The sequence below is a fragment of the Nerophis ophidion genome, linkage group LG01 (genome assembly GCF_033978795.1).
Source record: "Nerophis ophidion isolate RoL-2023_Sa linkage group LG01, RoL_Noph_v1.0, whole genome shotgun sequence".
In the NCBI taxonomy this organism is placed as follows: Eukaryota; Metazoa; Chordata; class Actinopteri; order Syngnathiformes; family Syngnathidae; genus Nerophis; species Nerophis ophidion.
The window spans coordinates 43,669,769-43,690,990 of NC_084611.1; the positions used below are offsets into that span (position 1 = coordinate 43,669,769).

At 41.0% G+C, this 21,222-nt stretch overlaps 1 protein-coding gene across 4 annotated transcripts in view; it reads right to left on the reverse strand.

Moving 5' to 3' along the window:
• The window catches only part of LOC133555080 (metal transporter CNNM4-like), a 131,707-nt gene that overhangs the window by 51,311 nt on the left and 59,174 nt on the right, over positions 1–21,222 (reverse strand). For all 4 annotated transcript variants that reach the window (XM_061904565.1, XM_061904555.1, XM_061904549.1 and 1 more), the window contains exon 4: positions 13,183–13,352. In XM_061904565.1, coding sequence (XP_061760549.1) covers positions 13,183–13,352 — 170 coding nt within the window. The remainder of the gene's footprint in view (positions 1–13,182; positions 13,353–21,222) is intronic.

The following is a 21,222-nucleotide window of genomic DNA, read 5'->3' on the forward strand; positions in this document are numbered from 1 at the left end:
CAGCTCATGGAGAGAATGCCAAGAGTGTGCGAAGCAGTAATCAGAGCTAAGGGTGGCTATTTTGAAGAAACTAGAATATAAAACATGTTTTCAGTTATTTCACCTTTTTTTATTATTAAGTACATTACATTAAGTACATTAAGCCCATTACAGCTACCGTAGTCAGAGATAAAAGTATTAGATAGATAGATAGTACTTTATTGATTCCTTCAGGAGAGTTCCTTCAGGAAAATTAAAATTCCAGCAGCAGTGTAGAGAGTTGAGATCAATTTAAAAAAAAGTAAAAAGTAAATAATGGGGGTTTAAAAGGAAACAAAAAAAAGAAATATTACAAAAAGAATAAAAACAATGGGAATAACAATATAACAGTAAAATAAGAATATAACAAGTCAAAGTAGGCAGTAGTGACCATGTTATGAAAACGTATTGCACTGTTAATGTTTTGCATCCCCTGTCATCCTAATACCCCCCGTCCCCCGTCCCAGAGAGGAGTTGTACAGTCTAATGGCGTATGGGACAAAGGAGTTCTTGAGTCTATTAGTCCTGCACTTGGGATGAAGCAGTCTAGCACTGAACAGGCTTCTCTGGCTACTGATAACGCTATGCAGAGGGTGACTGGCATCATCCAGGATGCTCACTAGTTTGTCAACAGTCCTCTTCTCTGCCACCGTCACCAGTGAGTCAAGTTTCATTCCCATTGTAGAACCGGCCCGCCTGATCAGTTTCTCAAGTCTGGAGCTGTCCTTCTTAGATGTACTGCCCCCCCAGCATACTACCATGTAGAACAGAACACTGGCAACCACAGACTGGTAGTACATCCACAGGAGTTTTCTACAAATGTTGAAGGAGTGCAGTCTCCTGAGGAAATACAGCCTGCTCTGTCCTTTCTTGTACTGGTGGTCCATGTTAACAGTCCAGTCCAGCTTATTGTCCACCCAAATCCTGAGGTACTTGAATGAGTCCACGGTCTGTACCTCAACTCCCTCGATCACAATAGGTTGTGACCGTGGACTCGACCTCCCAAAGTCAATGACCAGCTCCTTGGTCTTTGACGGATTGAGCTGCAAGAGGTTCGTGTGGCACCAGACAACAAAGTCCCTCACCAGGTTCCGAAACTCCTCCTCTCTGCCGTCCCTGATGCACCCGACGATGGCTGTGTCATCCGCGTACTTCTGGATGTGACACAGCTCTGAGTTGTAGCAGAAGTCAGCGGTGTACAGGGTGAAGAGAAGAGGGGCCAGCACCGTTCCCTGCGGTGCTCCGGTGCTGCTGATCACAGTGTCAGATGTGATGTCCTTCAGTCTGACGTACTGTGGCCTGTCGGTGAGGTAGTTCGAAATTCAGGCAACCAGGCAGGGGTCCACTTGCATTTTTTAGAGCTTGTGCTGAAGGAGGCGGGGCTGGATGGTATTAAAGGCACTCGAGAAGTCCAGGAACAGGATCCTCACAGTGCCATTTCCCTTATCCAGGTGTGAGTGGGCTCGATGCAGCAGGTAAAGGATAGCATCCTCCACACCAACGCCTTCCTGGTACGCAAACTGCAGGCTGTCCTGGGCATGTTGCACCTGTGGTCTGAGGAGGCTGAGAAATAGCCGCTCCAATGTCTTCATTAGATGAGAGGTGAGCGCCACTGGTCTGTAGTCGTTCAGCTCACTGGGGTAGTTCTTTTTGGGAACTGGAACGATGCATGACGTCTTCCAGAGGGTGGGCACTCTTCCTAGCAGCAGGCTGAGGTTGAAGATCCTTTGAAGTGGTTCACCCAGTTCTGCAGCAGAGGTCTTCAGGAGTCGGGGGCACAGCTTGTCTGGGCCTGCTGCTTTCCTTGGCTGTAGCTTCCTCAGTTGACCTCTGACCTGGTCCGCAGAGATGACTAATGTCTGCGTAGAGGTGGTGGAGGGGGGTGCTGCCATGGCTGGGGGGGAGGTGCGTTGAGGGGAGTAGTAGAGGGGGTGGCTGTGATGGGGAGTGGGGGACGGAGAGGACACGGGTTGGTTAAACCGGTTAAAGAAATTATTAATCTCATTGGCCCTCTCTATTGTCCCCACAACAGCTCTGCTCTTTGTCTTGTGGCCTGTGATGGTTTTCACACCTTCCCAGACCTCCCTCATGTTGTTCTGCTGCAGCTTCTGCTCCAGCTTCTTCCTGTAGCTGTCCTTAGCCTCCCCTCATGCGTCGTTTCACCTCACGCTGTGCTGCTCCCATTGCCTCCTTGTCTCCACTCCTGAAGGCAGCTTTCTTCTTGTTGAGGACAGCTTTAACTTCTTGTGTTACCCAGGGTTTGTTATTAGGGTAGCACCGAATAGTCTTAGCAGGGCAGATCACATCCACGCAGAAGTTAAGGTAATCTGCGAGACAGTGAGTCAGCCCATCAATGTCCTCACCTTGTGAAAGCAGCACATTCCAGTCTGTGGTATTGTAGCAGTCTCTGAGGGCATCTTCCAATTCAGGGGACCACTTCCTCACACAGCAAGTGTTAACAGGCTGTCTTTGGACCATGGGGGTGTATTTTGGCCGCAAATGAACAAGATTGTGGTCAGACTTCCCTAGTGGGGGTAGGGGTGTGACCTTGTATGCATCCCTGACATTAGAATACAGTAGGTCAATTGTCCTGTTGTTTCTCGTGGGACAATCCACAGCCTGGTAAAAAGCAGCTAACGTTGAGTCCAAAGTAGCATGATTGAAGTCCCCAGAAAGCCTCAGGATGTTTTGTCTGTAGCCTTGATATGATGGTGTGGATCATCTCACATGCATTGGCAGCATCTGCCCTCGGGGGAATGTAAACACAGAGGGAGATCACGTGACTGAACTCCCTCGGCAGATAGTATGGCCGAAGGCTAACAGCTGGTAGCTCCAGGTCCGGGCAACACAAGACTTTCTTCACAGAGATGTGTCCTGGGTTACACCAGCGGTTGTTAACATATACGATGAGCCCCCCACCTTTTCTTTTCCCGCATGCTTTCGTGTCTCTGTCAGCTCTCACTGTGGTGAATCCCTGCAGGTCCACGTTAGCATCCGGTACCAGGTGGTTTAGCCATGTTTCCGTGAAGATGAGCAGGCTGCTCTCGATACGCACGCTGTTTTTTTAGTCCATGAAGCTCATCGATCTTGTTCGGCAGCGAGTTCACATTCCCCATGATGACGGAAGGAATGGATGGTTTGTAGCGCCGTCGATTTTCCTCACGCTTAGCCTTTAGCTTAGCTCCCGCTTTGCAGCCCCGAGGATTCTTCCTTAGCTCCGCTGGAATGGAGTGTCGAACACCATTTCGCCCCATCATTTTCAGACTGAGCAGTTCCTCTCTCGAATAAGAAAGAAAGCTGCTTCCTGGTCTTTTAAAACTGCCAAAAGTATCCATTGGATATATACAGGGATTCACTGTCTTCAAGGAAAACATAAAAAAGATAAAAGATAAAAGATAAAAGATCAAATATATGTTTGTAAGATATAATAAATAATAATTATAATTAAAGATAAAATATAAGATAAAAGATAGGTCTAAAAGATGTACCACTACAGAGCTACTGGAGATGCAGCCGCCTTCCACAGCGCAAGCAGCAAAAAAAGATTACTATGGTGTGTGTATAAGGACCGCAAAATGGCACCCATTAGCAGACATATTCTCTGGCGTTTTGTTTCGCAATATTATGCCAAACCAACCAGAATGTAAGAAAAGTAGCGGCGAGCGTACAATTTGCGCACATCAGCCACTGTAGTCTGTGACGATTCTATAGTCAATTAGCTTGCCACTTTAAATATAAAGTAGCAAAAAGTTCTAACTTATATCTTGCTATGGAAACGCTAAAAACTACCGGTCTAGTGAGTTTACGAAATTCACCCAAGGAACTTTAGTTACTAGAGAGTTCAGGTTGGACGGTTTTTCATGGGAAACATTTCGGGCATCGTTGTTGCACTAGTGAGCCACGGATGAGGAGATGCTGCTCTGTCATTGATTCAAGTAAAGTCTGAATGTAATTAAAACAGTTAGCGCCATCTTTTGACACTTCTTCCACACCCGTCCTTGCACCGCTACGACTAAGATGACGGGGAGAAGACGCTGTCCAAGGTGAGCCACGTAAATGAGACCGCCCACAAAATGGCGCGTCCTGAAGCGACTGTCAGAAGATAATGTGTAAAACATCAATGCAACATTTTGAGCAAAGAACCACCATTACATGTTATGTAGACCACAAGGAAGTCTTTTACATTTAAAATAAAAACATAATATGACCCCATTAATGAGCCTTTTGTATAATGTAGAGGTTGCCCTCTTGTGGGTTCTTCAGACCACCACAGACTACCAGAATTCAGGATGTAACGGTTTTATATTTATCCAATGGCGCAAAGTCTTTTGCTTTTGAGCATAGTGTTTCCCAGCAGCACCTCCAACTACCACCACTCCTTTCATCACGGCTGCTCCTAATAAAGGTAATTAGCTAACAGGGGCCCACCTGGGCCATCCACGCACTTGTCGCTGTCTTCGAAGCCGGTCCTGACACACCCCTTTTCGCGGCAGGCCCACAGGCCACGCCCCCCTCAAAATATGAAAATAGACCTGAATAGACCCGCTCATTGGCAGTGCGCCTAATGCCTACGGTCCAGAAAATAGGGTAAGAAAGCATCATCAACCAATAATTCCATGACCAACCATGCAGAAGCACTCCAAAACCCCTGTTGGAGACCTCAACTTTAGTCAATTGTGGACACACAAAGCACAAGAATGGTGCCGTCTAATTAGTGGAAGGTAGTTTGTCTGAAAGGGTTAACGCTGAGAAAGCATGCCTGGAAGAATCACACTTTGTTATATCAACTCAAGAAAAATGCACACCAGCACATTCATTGTCATGGGAGAGGAACGAGCGTGTGGTGTGGACTTAACCAAAAGTTGAGTCCCACACTCGTTTATCCATTACATGGGCAGCCATTTTTCACTTCACTGTAGGTGTCCGAAAAGTTGTTTTTATTCCCATACTAAATTAGTCACACTTTTTGTGTGCCAAAAAAAAAAGCAAACTTGCCACCCTTTGGTTTGCACAACAAACATGAGCAGAAGGCAAAGAGGTAAATGAATGCACGACCACACGAAGCATGTACAGCTGTGTTTGGGCATGGTGCAGACTGTTATAAAGACAACAAATATGCTACATTACAGGTCCACACACCATTTAAAGGGCACATTAAATTACATACATTAGAAGTGTACAGGCCATTTAGATGATACATTACAGGCACACAGACCATTTATAGAGTGCATTAAATATGATGCATCCACTTACATGATACATTACATGCGCAAAGGCCATTTATATGGTATATTACTAGGGGTGTAACGGTACGTGTATTTGTATTGAACCGTTTCGGTACGGGGGTTCCTGTTCGGTTCGGAGGTGTACCGAACGAGTTTCCACACGAACATATGAAGTAAGCGCCTAAGCTAAAGTCTTAACAAGCTGCTCCGCTCTGTTCTGCCTCTGACTCCTACACAGCACCCAGCATTGTCCCACCCACACAACCATCTGATTGGTTACAACCATAGCGGTAACAGCCAATCAGCAGTGTGTATTCAAAACGCATGTCGTCAGCGCTTCACCGTGGAGCAGATAGGTGTTTAGCAGGTGAGCAGCGGACTCTCCCAAAATTATAATAACCACCTCCCAGTCAAAGTTCTAGATGACGTTCTAGAAACAAACTGCAGCTCAGCTCGCTTGCAGTCCTGGCTTGAGGTGAAGGCTAATTAACTTTTAGTGTAACGTTAGCTCATTGTGCGGTGTGTGTGTGTGTGCGTGCGTGTGTGTATGCTAGTGATATAATAATGTAAGTGCATCATTAAGCCTCCATGAACTCCATGGTGTTCAGGGATGAATAGTCTCTCCTATTGCTATCGTGCTATTTTTTCAGCTATAGTTACATGAATCATTAGTAATGTAGCAGCCTAGTTTTGAATGACAGGGTCCCTGCTATCACATGTTTACTTGATAAAAATCAACTACAGCCTTCCCAAATGCTGTAATAAATTAAGCATGATGAGTTGACTTGAAACTGTTAAATGTTGCACTTTTTATATGTGGAAAAAAGGTTTTGTCTTTTTATGTCATCTGAGCAACAAGTCGGGGCAGTTTAATGTGGATTAACGCGGGCAGAATTATTATACTGTTCCAAATGTTAAAAGGATAAAGCCATTGTTTACAAATGTGGTAAATAAATAACCCAAAAATTTATATTTTGTTGTTTTCTTACTGTACCGAAAATGAACCGAACCGTGACATTTAAACCGAGGTACATACCGAACCAAAATTGTTGTGTACCCTTACACCCCTATATATTACACACGCACAGACCATGTATATGCTGTATTAAATATGGTGCAATTCAGGTGCACGGACCATTTATAGGCCGTTTTAAATGTGTTACATTAAATGTGATACTGTACATTAAAGGTGCACATGCAGGCCGTTTATATGATGTCATAAATATTGAACATTAGAGGCGCACAGGTCATTTATATATATATAAATAGTCGGTACACAGCTAATGTACCAGATACATTTTATATGGTACAGTAGAGGCCCACAGGCCGTTTATATAGAACATGGAGGCACACAGATCATGTTCAGTATATGGTACATTACAGGTGCACTGACTGTTTGTATAGTACATTACAGGCAACGAGACCATTAAAAGCTAACAGACCATTTATATGGTACATTATAGGTGCCTAGGCCATTTATATTATACATTAGAGCAGGGGTCACCAACCTTTTTGAAACCAAGAGCTACTTCTTGGGTACTGATTAATGCGAAGGGCTACCAGTTTGATGCACACTTAAATAAATTGCCAGAAATAGCCAATTTGCTCAATTTACCTTTAACTCTATGTTATTATTAATAATTAATTATATTTATCTTTGTGGAAACACTGATCATCTTAATGATTCCTCACAATAAGTAACGTATTTCCTTGAATTGCCGCAGGGCATATAGTATGCGCCTGCCTTGAATTACTGCCGGGTCAAACTCGCTTCACAAAATAATTAGCGCATGCTTAGTGTTACCGTCGGGTCAAACTCGTGACGTCACAAGTGACACTTCCCTTGTCATCATTTTCAAAATGGAGGAGGCTGATTTCAATACCGGTAATTTGAAATCGCATTAAGGGAAGAAGATTAAGAGCTATTCCGTAGGATTTAAGGTCCAAGCTATTGAATACCGGTATGCTAAAAAGAACAGTAAGCAGCTATGTTTTATTAATATACCTGTGGAGCCGACGTTCCGACAGACAGGCAGGGCACGTTGGAGTTGGTGGCGTGGGAATTCGGTGCTCTCTCCCTCGTCACGTGACGAGGGAGAGAGCACAGAGTTCCCAAAGAGTAAATAGAGCAAGAGCATACCAGTCACTTCCTTCTACCGGCATACAACTACAGCTGATTGGACTGTGGCGGTCACGTGACTAGGAAGCAAGCAAAGAGTAAATAGAAAGGTAAGAGCCTAATAGTCTCCACAAATGTATGTATGTATTTGACACATGCGTTACATAAATTAAATGTGCTTTTCATCACACTCAAATTTTTACTGCATGTCTTTGGTAAGCGCAGGAGTCAGAAGAGGTTTTAAATTAATTAGCGCATGCTTACTTTTACCACATGCCTTTGGTAAGCGCAGGGGTGAGAAGAGGTTTTAAATCAATTAGCGCCCCGGCGACAATTCAAGGATATACGGTATATATAGAAACAGATAAATATTTTTATAAATATATTTCGACTCTTTAAAATTCAAAATTCAACCGAAAAAAAAGAGAAAAACTAGCTAATTCGAATCTTTTTGAAAAAATAAAGAAAATAATTTATGGAACATCATTAGTAATTTTTCCTGATTAAGATTAACTTTAGAATTTGGATTACATGTTTTAAATAGGTTAAAACACAATCAGCACTTTGTTGGAATATATAACAAATTGGACCAAGCTATATTTTTAACGAAGACAAATATTTTAAATTTTAATCATAATAAGTTTGAAGAAATATTTCTCAAATATTCTTCGTCGAAAAAACAGAAGCTAAAATTAAGAATTAAATTAACATTTATTTTTTATTCTTTACAATAAAATAAAATAAAAATTACTTGAACATTGATTTGAATTGTTAGGAAAGAAGAGGAAGGAATTTAAAAGGTAAAGAGGTATATGTGTTTAAAAATCCTAATATAATTTTTAAGGTTGTATTTTTTCTCTAAAATTGTCTTTCTGAAAGTTATAAGAAGCAAAGTAAAAAAATAAATGAATTTATTTAAACAAGTGAAGACCAAGTCTTTAAAATATTTTCTTGGATTTTCAAATTCTATTTGAGTTTTGTCTCTCTTGGAATAAAAATGTCGAGCAAAGCGAGACCAGCTTGTTAGTAAATAAATACAATTTTAAAAATAGAGGCAGCTCTCTTGTAAGTGCTGCTATTTGAGCTATTTTTAGAACAGGCCAGCGGGCGACTCATCTGGTCCTTAAAGGGCACCGCGTTAGTGACCCCTGCATTAGAGGCTAACAGACAATTTATATGGTATATTACAAATGCACAGACCATTTATATGGTACAAACCCCGTTTCCATATGAGTTGGGAAATTGTGTTAGATGTAAATATAATTGGAATACAATGATTTGCAAATCATTTTCAACCCATATTCAGCTGAATATGCTACAAAGACAACATATTTGATGTTCAAACTGATGAACATTTTTTTTTTTGCAAATAATCATTAACTTTAGAATTTGATGCCAGCAACAAGTGACAAAGAAGTTGGGAAAGGTGGCAATAAATACTGATAAAGTTGAGGAATGCTCGTCAAACACTTATATGGAACATCCCACAGGTGTGCAGGCTAATTGGGAACAGTTGGGTGCCATGATTGGGTATAAAAGCAGCTTCCATGAAATACTAAGTCATTCACAAACAAGGATGGGGTGAGGGTCACCACTTTGTAAGCAAATTGTCGAACAGTTTTAGAACAACATTTCTCAACGAGCTATTGCAAGGAATCTAGGGATTTTACCATCTACGGTCCGTAAAATCATCAAAAAGTTCAGAGAATCTGGAGAAATCACTGCACGTAAGCGATGATATTACGGACTTTTGATCCCTCAGGCGGTACTGCATCAAAAACCGACATCAGTGTGTAAACGATATCACCACATGGCTGAGGAACACTTCATAAAACCACTGTCAGTAACTACAGTTGGTCGCTACATCTGTAAGTGCAAGTTAAAACTCTATTATGCAAAGCAAAAGCTATTTATCAACAATATCAATCCAATCCACTTTATTTATATAGCACATTTAAACAACAATAACGTTTCCAAAGTGCTGCACAGGTATGTTAAAAACAATATAAAAAAAAACAATATTATGCTCCACCAGTGACTGAATAAAAACAAAAAATAAATAAATATAAAACCAATATAAAAAAAAAACAATATAAAACAAATATGATTAAAAACTATTTTAAACGGCAAAATCAATTAAAACAGTTAAATAGAAATCAAAGTGTATAAAAAACACAGAGGACAACAAAGGACAGAGGACCACACAACTCACGTAATGTTAAAAGCCAAAGAATAAAAGTGGGTCTTAAGACGAGACTTAAAACACTCCACTGTGGAAGCCGTTTGCACATGGAGGGACAGAGTGTTCCAGAGCTTAGGGCCGACCACAGAGAAGGCCCTGTCTCCCCTGGTCTTAAGTCTGGTCTTGGGCACCACGAGCTGGATATGGCTCTCGGACCTCAGAGCACGCGCAGTAATGTAAATTTGGATGAGGTCCGAGATATATTGAGGTGGCAGTCCATGTAAAGATTTAAAAACAAACAGCAATGTTTTAAAATCAATTCTAAAATGAACAGGGAGCCGGTGCAAACTCTCAAGGATTGGGGTTATATGCTGGCGTTTCCTGGCCCTTGTTAAAAGTCGTGCTGCCGCATTCTGGACTAACTGCAACCGGGAGAGAGCCTTTTGGCTAATGCCAGCATAAAGTGCATTGCAGTAGTCCAGGCGACTTGAAATAAAAGCATGCACGACTTGTTCAAAAAGGTTAAAAGATAAAAACGGTTTAACCTTTACTAAAAGACAAAGGTGATAAAAACACGATTTTAAGACGCCATTGACTTGTTTGTCTAGTTTAAAATCGCTGTCTATATTGACGCCAAGGCTGGTGACTTTGGGACGCACATAATTTTGCAAGGGTCCCAAGTCAGTGAGGGCCGGACCAAAAACTAAAATTTCCGTTTTTCCTTCATTCATTATTAAAAAATTCTGGGATAACCAAGCCTTGACGTCGCATAGACAGTTAAGAAGGGGTGTCAGGGGGCCGTGGCCTTTTGAAATCGGCATATACATTTGGCAGTCATCTGCATAAAAGTGATAAAACACTCCATGTTTCTTAAAAATATCTCCAAGAGGGAAGAGATAAAGAGCGAACAGGATGGGGCCTAAAATAGATCCCTGGGGGACACCACAGTAAAGCGGGGCAGAAGAAGAGGTGGCGTCCCCCAGCCTGACAGAGAAGGACCTCTCAGACAGGTAAGATCCGAACCACTCTAACGCAGTCCCCCTGACACCCACACAGTCTCTCAGGCGGTCTAAAAGAATTAAGTGGTCGACTGTGTCAAAGGCAGCAGTAAGATCTAAAAGCACTAAAATGGCAGAGCTGCCAGAATCAGACATTAAAAGCATCCATCCATCCATCCATTTTCTACCGCTTATTCCCTTTCGGGGTCGCGGGGGGCGCTGGCGCCTATCTCAGCTACAATCGGGCGGAAGGCAGGGGACACCCTGGACAAGTCGCCACCTCATCGCAGGGCCAACACAGATAGACAGACAACATTCACACTCACATTCACACACTAGGGCCAATTTAGTGTTGCCAATCAACCTATCCCCAGGTGCATGCCTGTGGAAGTGGGAGGAAGCCGGAGTACCCGGAGGGAACCCACGCATTCACGGGGAGAACATGCAAACTCCACACAGAAAGATCCCGAGCCTGGATTTGAACCCAGGACTGCAGGAACTTCGTATTGTGAGGCAGACGCACTAACCCCTCTGCCACCGTGAAGCCCCAAGTCATTAAAAACCTTTAAAAGTGCAGATTCAGTACTGTGCAAAGTATCCTGAAACGCCGCCGGCTTCGCTGGGCCCGAGCTCACCTAAGATGGACTGATGTAAAGTGGAAAGGTGTTCTGTGGTGTGACGAGTCCACATTTCAAATTATATTTGGAAACAGAGGACTTGGTGTCCACCAGGACAAAGAGGAAAATAACCATTCGGATTGTTATAGGCGCAAAGTGTAAAAGGCAGCATGTGTGATGGTATGGGGGTGTATTAGTGCCCAAGACATGGGTAACTTACACATTTGTGAAGGCACCATTAATGCTGAAAGGTCCATACAGGTTTTGGAGCAACATATGTTGTCATCCAAGCAATGATATCATGGACGTCCCTGCTTGGCGCAGTGGAAGAGTGGCCGTGCGCAACCCGAGGGGCCCTGGTTCAATCCCCACCTAGTACCAACCTCGTCACGTCCGTTGTGCCCTGAGCAAGACATTTCACCCTTGCTCCTGATGGGTGTTGGTTAGCGCCTTGCATGGCAGCTCCCTCCATTAGTGTGTGAATGTGTGTGTGAATGGGTAAATGTGGAAGTAGTGTCAAAGCGCTTTGAGTACCTTGAAGGTAGAAAAGCGCTATACAAGTACAACCCATTCATCATTTATTATTCATTTATTTCAGCAAAACAAATGATACAACAGCGTGGCTATATAAAGAAAGAGTGCGGGTACTTTCCTGGCCAGCCTCCGTTCCAGACCTGTCTCCCATCGAAAATGTGTGGCGCATTATAAAGCGTAAAATACGACAGCGGAGACCCCGGAATTTTGAACGACTGAAGCTCTACATAAAACAACAATGGGAAAGAATTCCACTTTCAAAGCTTCAACAATTAGTTTCCTCAGTTCCCAAACGTTTATTGAGTGTTGTTAAAAGAAAAGGTGATGTAACACAGTGGTGAACATGTCCTTTCCCAACTACTTTGGCACTTGTTGCAGCCATGAAATTCTAAGTTGATTATTATTTGCAAAAAAAAGAAAAGTTTATGAGTGTGAACATCAAATATCTTGTCTTTGTAGTGCATTCAATTGAATATGGGTTGAAAAGGATTTGCAAATCATTGTATTCCGTTTATATTTACATCTAACACATTTTCCCAACTCATATGGAAACGGGGTTTGTACATTACAGACACACATACCATGTATATGGTACATTATAGGCGCACAAACTGTTTATATGGTACATTAGAGGCACACTGACAATTTATATGGTACATAAGAGGCGTACAGACCACGTCTTTGTATATTCAAAACGGACAAACCATTTATATGGTACATTAGAGACGCACCGACCTATTATATTGTACATTAAAGGTGCACCGACCATTTATTTGGTACATTAGACCATTAAAATGAAATATTAGAAGTACAATGTATGAATTGTGATGTAAATGTGGTACATTATAGGTATGTTAAATACAATGCATTAAATATGATCAGTGTTGTGGTACAATAGATATGATGCAATATGGTATATTAGAGGTAAATGAAATGTGATCATGACATGATGGTGCGCCTCTCTTCCCCCACAGTAAACGTCTTCCCCAACAGGGATGAATAAGTGTTCTTTACAGAACCGTGACCGCCCCCCCCAGGCCCCGACTGTGCTCCCCATGAGGGGCAACAGCTGTGTACATCCTGGCTGGCCTTCTCCACCTACACTCAGCTGGAAAACAAAACCATTAGAACTGAGAAGGTTTTGTTTTCCTGAATGTTGATGTTATAAAAGACTTAAAATACGGCGTAACTAATATGGGAACCTAAACAATAATTTGGTGAATGGCATGAGAACCAACAACAACTTGGGATTTTGTAATACAAGTGGAAATTTGAGACGCAGTTGAGCTGATCAGAGCTACCATTATATTTCTGTTTTATGGCCGCTTTTCTACCACTCAGACTTAGGGGGAAACAACTAAATAGCTGCAAGGGAGGCAATCTGTCCCTTTATAATGAAAATGATCGATACTTTTGTGGCACAGGAGACATTTTTGACACATGGTATTGAACAAAAAACTGGTAGAGTGCGGCCGTGATGCCGACTTACCTGCAGGATGAGGATGAAGTAGTCGACGTGCTTGCCCCTCTGGTAGACGTAGTGATGCGGCGAGCACTTTTCGCTCTCGTTGAACTTGATCTCCTGGATCACGTCAGGGTGGCGAAGGATTCGCAGCAGGACCTTCTCTGAGATCTGTGTCGGGTTGAAGAAGGCCACCTCTACACAAAACAGAATAAAACTGGTTGGTGTTGTCAAATACAACTTCTACTATCAGACCATATTGACGGGGTAGAAAGACAAAACATGATCGGTTGCAATAAATAAGTAAATACATTTTACTCTGCTTACCGTATTTCCTTGAAATGCCGCCGGGTATATAGTATGCACCTGCCTAGAATTACTGCCGGGTCAAACTCGTTTCGCAAAATATGATTTTTGTTAGCGCATGTCTAGAATTTCCGCCGGGTCAAACTAATTTCGCAAAATAATTAGCATATGCCTACAATTTCCGCCGGGTCAAACTCGTCACGTCACGAGTGACACTTCACCTGTCATCATTTTCAAAATGGAGGAGGCTGATTTCAATCATTTGAAATTGCATAAAGGGAAGAAGATTAAGAGCTATTCAGTAGGATTTAAGGTCCAAGCTATTGAATATGCTAAAAAGAACAGTAAGCAGCTATACATTATTAATATACCGTAGCTGCGTGTGTCAAGTATGAGTCATTAAATGACTCCCGCCTCCTGGTGGTAGAGGGCGCTAGTGATCTTTCTTGCGACTACTCGCCTGCAGAAGAAGTGACAACAAGCAGCAAGAGTGAGCAGCGATCATTTAATATTTCCTCTTGCTTGCACTTTTAAGATGTAGGATTACATATCTAAAATAAAACAGTTTTCTAAACTGGACTTTCAATCGAAGTAAGAGGTAATAAAGGAAGATCTCCATCGAGACAGAGAGACTTTTAAAACTGAAGAAAGATAAGGAAGACTTCTATAAACAAGTTATCGATGCTTTTGATCGGAAGGAGCTGCGCATGGACTTCATTTATAAGTAAAGGTAAGAACATAATAACGTTGTTTTTATTAAATGTGCTTTTCATGATGGTATCCTTACATAACACTCAAATTTATAAGCGGAGGCCTAAATTTACCACATGCCTTTGGAGTTAGAAGAGGTTTTAAAGTAATTAGTGCAAGCTTGCCTTTGGTAAAAGCCGGAGTGAGAAGAGGTTTTAAATTAATTAGCGCCCCGGCGGCAATTCAAGGAAATACGGTGTTTGGAATCACAGCTTAGAGCAAGTTTGCAAAGATTTAAAAGTGTGCATGGTCGGGGAAAAAAATTACCATAGAATTTTAAGCACAGGTATTTTTGTCATGAGACCAAAGACAATCTTACAGTAAACATAAAGCATCAACATGATTGGACAAGCGCGATGCCTTATTATACACCCAGTGTTGGCGCGAATAAATTTTCAAAATGGGGTACCGGGGACCCCATTAAGTCATAAAAAATGGGGTCCAACAGTACATTTTTGGGGTCCCACTTTTTTGTAACCGTTTTAAAAACAAATGATCAATCAATTAATGTTTAATTATATAGCCATAAATCACGAGTGTCTCAAAGGGCTGCACAAGCCACAACGACATCCTCGGTTCAGATCCCACATCAGGGCAAGGAAAAACTTAACCCAGTGAGAGGACAATGAAAAACCTTGGAGAGGACCGCAGATGTAGGTGGTACACTAAGGCAATGCCTTTAAAGTTTATGCCGCTCTGTACTTCTCCCTACATCCGTGTACCACTCCGTACAGCGGTGTTTTAAAAAGTCATACATTTAACTTTTTGAAACCAATACCGATAATTTCCAATATTACATTTTAAAACATTTATCGGCCAATAATATCGGCAGTCCGATATTATTGGACTTCTCTATTATTTACCATGAATTGATTAACGTGGACCCCGACTTAAACAAGTTGAAAAACTTATTCGGGTGTTACCATTTAGTGGTCAATTGTACGGAATATGTACTGTACTGTGCAATCTACTAATAAAAGTATCAATCAATCAATCAATCAATCAATTTACAGCACTTCACTTTTTCCACATTTCTACATCTTCCAGCCTTATTCCAAAATAAAATAAGTTCAGTTTAGTCCACCGGATTCTACACAAAATACCCCATAATGACAAAGTGAAAAAAAAAAACAATAATAATCACATGTATATAAGTATTCACAGCCTCTGTTGATGCACCTTTGGCAGCAATTACAGCTTCAAGTATTTTTAAATATCATGCCACGAGCTTGGCATACCTACTTTTGGGCAGTCTCAACTATTTTTCTTTGCAGCACCATCTGGTTGGTTGGGAAATATTGGCTTTCATCCTGGATGTCTACATACATTGCTGCATTCATCTTTCCCTCTATCCAGATCTCCCAGTTCCTGCCATTGGACCGCTCGCCTGTGCATTGGTTGGGGACATCTTTGCGCTGCTGACCTGTCTCCGCTCGGGATGGTTTCCTGCTGGCCCCACTATGGACTGGACTCTCACTATTATGTTGGATCCACTATGGACTGGACTCTCACTATTAACTACATCCACTATGGACTGTACCCTCACAATTATGTTAGATCCACTATGGACTGGACTCTCACTATTATGTTAGATCCACTATGGACTGGACTCTCACACAATTATGTTAGATCCACTATGGACTAGACTCTCACTATTATGTTAGTTCCACTATTGACTGGACTCTCACACTATTATGTTAGATCCACTATGGACTGGACTCTCACAATATTATGTTAGATCCACTATGGACTGGACTCTCACTATTATGTTAGATCCACTATGGACTGGACTCTCACACTATTATGTTAGATCCACTATGGACTGGACTCTCACACTATTATGTTAGATTCAATATGGACTGAATCATCACACTATTATGTTAGATCCACTATGGACTGGACTCTCACACTATTATTGACTACAATTGACCACTAAATGGTAACACCCCAATAAGTTTTTCAACTTGTTTAAGTAGGGGTCCACGTTCATTAATTCACGCTACAGAGTTCTAATTTGTGTCATCAGAGCAAAGAATGTTGTTGCCTTATGGTCTCAAAGTCTTTCAGGTGCATTTTTGGTAAACCTTTTACTTAGAAATGTCTTTTGTCGGGCCATTATTGTGTGGAGAGTTTTGGAAACAAAAATGAATGGAATCCCTAATGAGGCTGTCTCATAAAGTGCAAAAAGTGAAGCGCTGTGAATACTTTCCGGATGCACTGTATAAAAAAGTATGATAAACTCTTCATTTAATCCAGGGGTGTCCAAACTTTATCCACTGAGGGCCACACACTGAAAAATCTAAGCAAGCGGGGGCCATTTTGATATTTTTTATTTTAAAAAACAATCCAATATATTGTATGTATAAAAAATATACATTTAGGCCTCCACTCAGGCTTGGTCTCAAGGACCCCAAAGGGTTTTGGCCAAAAAAATATTAAAAATGTGTCATTATTCAGTATTATTATTTTTATTATTATTCAAGTTTTAAATATCTAGATCTACATTAGGTCTATCTGTCAATATAATGATTTTAAAGATTTAAGTTGTATGCTCTTTTTGTCACAAAAAAAACCTTTTTTTTTTAATTGAAAAAATCACAAAATATGCAATAATCCACCCAATAGTTTTTTTAAGCGGAATATTTGAGATTATATAATAATTGGAGCATTTAAAAGGTCAATAATTCATAACACCATTGATTTTGGTCAGTTATTATTTTTTTGAGCAATGACACATAAAAACAAATCACACTAAAATTATTGGGGATCCAAAAGGGTCCTACTCATTAAAGTGTTAGTAAATCAATTCTAATTTTTTTTAATGTTTACTTTTAACACAATAATCTCAAGATCAACTTAAGATCAATTATAAGTTTTATTGTTGTTTATGTTTTTTGTTTGTTCATTTTAGGCCCTTCTTTAAAAAACAGCTCAGTTTTTTATATGGCAAACACAAAATATGCAACATTTTCCCCCAAAAATATCTCAAAGTGGAAAATTTTACGTGACGTATTTGCAGCCTTGAATAGGTCAATAATTCATAATGACATTGATTTTGATTCATTATTATTTTTTAAAGAAAGAAACAGCCTGCATGGCAGCTTTGTGTTTTTAGACTAAACATTGCAACATTTTCTTGTTACATTTCACCCATTTGCTCTTTTATATCACTTTTTACGTTTTAAAAATGTTTCTATCGTATTTTTAAAATGTGCTTTGGGGTCGTTAAAAAATTACCTGCGGGCTGCAAATGGCCCCCGGGCTGCACTTTGTACACCCCTGATTTAATCAATTGCTAGTTACCTATTTTGGCATATAAAGAATAAAGATATTCTCAAGTTGTCAATAGTCTCTCAGGCGGGTAGGGCATGAAAAAAAAACGGACAGAAAGTAATTGATCTCCAGGGGTCGGCAACCCAAAATGTTGAAAGAGCCATATTGGACTAAAAATACAAAAACAAATCTGTCTGGAGCCGCAAAAATTTAAAAGTTGTATTACCCTATTGTATTTCTAAGGTATGTCATGAGATATAAATTGAATTATGAGGACTTAAAGGAAACGAAATGAGCGCAAATATAGCTACAAATGAGGCATAATGATGCAATATGTACATATAGCTAGCCTAAATAGCATTTTAGCATCGATTAGCTTACAGTCAAGCAAAGACCAAATATGTCTGATTAGCACTCTACATAAGTCAATAACATAAACAAAACTCACCTTTGTGCATTAATGCGCAACCTTATAAGTTTGGTGGACAAAGTCAGACAGAAAAAGAAGTGGCATAAATCACGTCTGAGAAAGTCAGAGAAAGTTATGCATGTAAACGAACTAGGGTGAGTTCAAGGACCGCCAAAGTTAGTAGGACAAAACGGCACTCGCCAATAACTCGAATCAGTGAAGCATGTTTAATATAAACAGTGTGCTTTTGTCATGTTTGTCCTCCTACAGAAACCAAATTAAAACAAAAAATATATTTTTTTCCCTATTTCCATTTTTCATATATTTTTAAAAAAGCTCCAGAGAGCCACTAGGGCGGCGCTAAAGAGCCGCATGCGGCTCCGAAGCCGCGGGTTACCGACCCCTGTCATAGATTCATTGAAGCCATAATCTTGGAAACATGTGAGTGCTGCCACACGTCATGACTAACTTATCTAACGCAAACACGGTTCAAGGCAGCAGGACAACGGGCTGGGCTGTTGCAATAAGGCGGGGCTACAAGTTCCTTGGACCACACCCCGGCCTGCCAACAAAGAACCAGTCTGCCTTGCAAACACAAGTGTGTCCACACACACACACACACACACACACACACACACACACACACACACTGGTGTGACTGAATCCATCACCTTTTCAAAGCAAACACACTTCTTTCCTTTGGGTTGACGTATTAAATCACGGGCTCGGCCAACGCAGCCACTCTTAAGTTCCTGCTGCTCCTTTCATCTTTTACATTCTTTGCCAGTTTTTCTTAAGCACCCGTACGACGTCAAGGAAGTAACGCAACACGTTGCGGAGTAAATAGAAAACGTGCTGAGACACATGTTGACATTGAGCGCTACGTCATGCGAGCGTTGTCGCGTGCTCAGACAGGCAGGCAGAAACCTTTAATGGAAATAGGTTTTGCAGGTCAAATAAACTTGAGTGTTACTCGGTGGGGCGGAAACCTGCGCCGAGGACCAAAATCAAAATGAGGCTCAGTACATAAGAGTACCTGCATTTGACTACTGTACATTCCAGACTATAACCCGCTACTTTTTACTTACGCTTTGAACCATGCGGCTTATAAGACGGTGCGGCTATTTTAAGGATTTTTCTCCCATAACAGCCATGTAAAAATAGTCTAAAAAAGTGTTTTGTTGTTTGTGCTATGGCACCATTTTATGGACCAAGACAATCACTGCATGTGTCTTTCCATTCACGGATAGTGCAATTTTTAGGGAGGACCCTATTGAATTTCCAAGGTTTTATTATTATTATTAGGGACCGAATGTCCCTTTGGGACAGAGGACCCTATTGTATTTCTAAGGTTTTATTATTATTATACCACCGCCTCTTTGAGCTGTAATTTGACCCCCTTAACATGCTTCATAACTCACCAAATTTAACACACACACATCAGGACTGGTGAAAATGGTGATCTAATCAAAAAACCAAAACCCAAAACTCAAAATTGCGCTCTAGCGCCCCCTAGGAAAAAACAGACAAAACTGCTTGTAACTTCCGATAGAAATGTCATAGAGACATGAAACAAAAACCACTACGTAGGTCTCAGTTAGACCTATATTTCATCCACTGGAAGTTTGCTATTCCCAGTTCAATACAAAAGTTGGCTAAAAAATGTTGCTTTTTTTCAAATATTATCGCCTCTGAGGCCATTTGTCGTTTCGGCTTCAAATAAGCACAGAATAGAGATTGAACCCTTCTGATTAAAAGTTAGGGAAAGAGTTTTAATTACTACCCCGGTTTGGATTTTAAGATCCCGCAAAGAACCATTGCGCTGCTGCTGTTGTCACAAAAAAGCGGCTTTCTGCTCAGGCAAAATTGTAGGACTGTCATACACACATGAAACAAAAACCTCAATATAGGTCTCACTGAGACCTATATTTCATACACTAACCGCCCCCAACTAAAATCAATAGGAAGTTTGCAATTCCCGCTTCAATACAACAACTGCAATACATTCACCATGCATTAGAGTCTTAAAATGGCGGCACTAAGGCGTCCTTATAAAATGCCCAAGCCACTTTACAACTTTTATTACTATGAGACTGATGTATAACACATGTGTATACAACTTTTTCTCTGTGTAATAATCCATCCATCCATCTTCTACTGCTTATCTGGGCTTGGGTCACGGGGGCAGCAGCCAAAGCGGTCCCGTCCATCGCTGCTTGCAGCTTTAATTATTTTTGTTTTTCCAACCAGAGTGCCAAGTTCATCTTCCAGCCAGCCGTCCACAGCATTTCGACTCTTACGCATTCTTCATGAATCATTCCGAGCAACGTTTGTAAGTTTTACAGTACACCTAAAACTGTTTATACTTGCCAAACTGTCCCATGTATGACGTACCATGGTCTACCATGAATTGATTAACGTGGACCCTGACTTAAACAAGTTGAAAAACTTTTTGGGTTGTTATCATTTAGTGGGCAATTGTACGGAATATGTACTGTACTGTGCAATCTACTCATAAAAGTTTCAATGAATGTCTGTAGTAGTGTTTTCATGCATATTTGTACACGCTATCGTAATACAAAACCCAAAACCAGGGAAAGCTGGCACGTTGTGTAAATGGTAAATAAAAACAATACAATCATTACAAATCCGTTTCAACTTATATTCAATTGAATAAACAAGATATTAAATGTTTGAACAGAGAAACTAATCATTAACTTAGACTTTAATGGCAGCAGCACATTGCAAAAAAGTTGTCACAGGAACATTTCTACCACTGTGTTACATGACCTTTCCTTTTATCAACACTCAGTACATGTTTGGCAACTGAGAATACCAATCTTAGATTAGCTTGGACCCAGCAAAGATGGCGGCGATTCTGGGTGTTGTTGATTTCTGGGTGTTGTTGATAAATGGCTTTGGATTTGCATAGTAGTTTTAACTTACACTTACAGCGACCAACTGTAGTTACTGACAGTGGTTTTCGGAAGTGTTCCTGACCTCATGTGGTGATATCCTTTACACACTGAGGTCGGCTTTTGATGTAATACCGCCTGATCGAAAGTCACGGGCATTCAATGTTACGAGCAGTCATTTCTCCAAATTCTCTGGACCTTTTGATGATATTACAGAACCTAGATGGTGAAATGGAAGCTGCTTTTACACCCAGTCATGTCACCCACCATTTCCCAATTAGCCTGTTCACCTGTGGGAGGTTCCAAATAGGTATTTGATGAGCATTCCCCCAGTTTCTCAGTCTGTTTTGCCACTTGTGCCAGCTTAAAAAAAAAAAATATGTTGCAGACTGTAAATTCCAAATGAGGTGATAT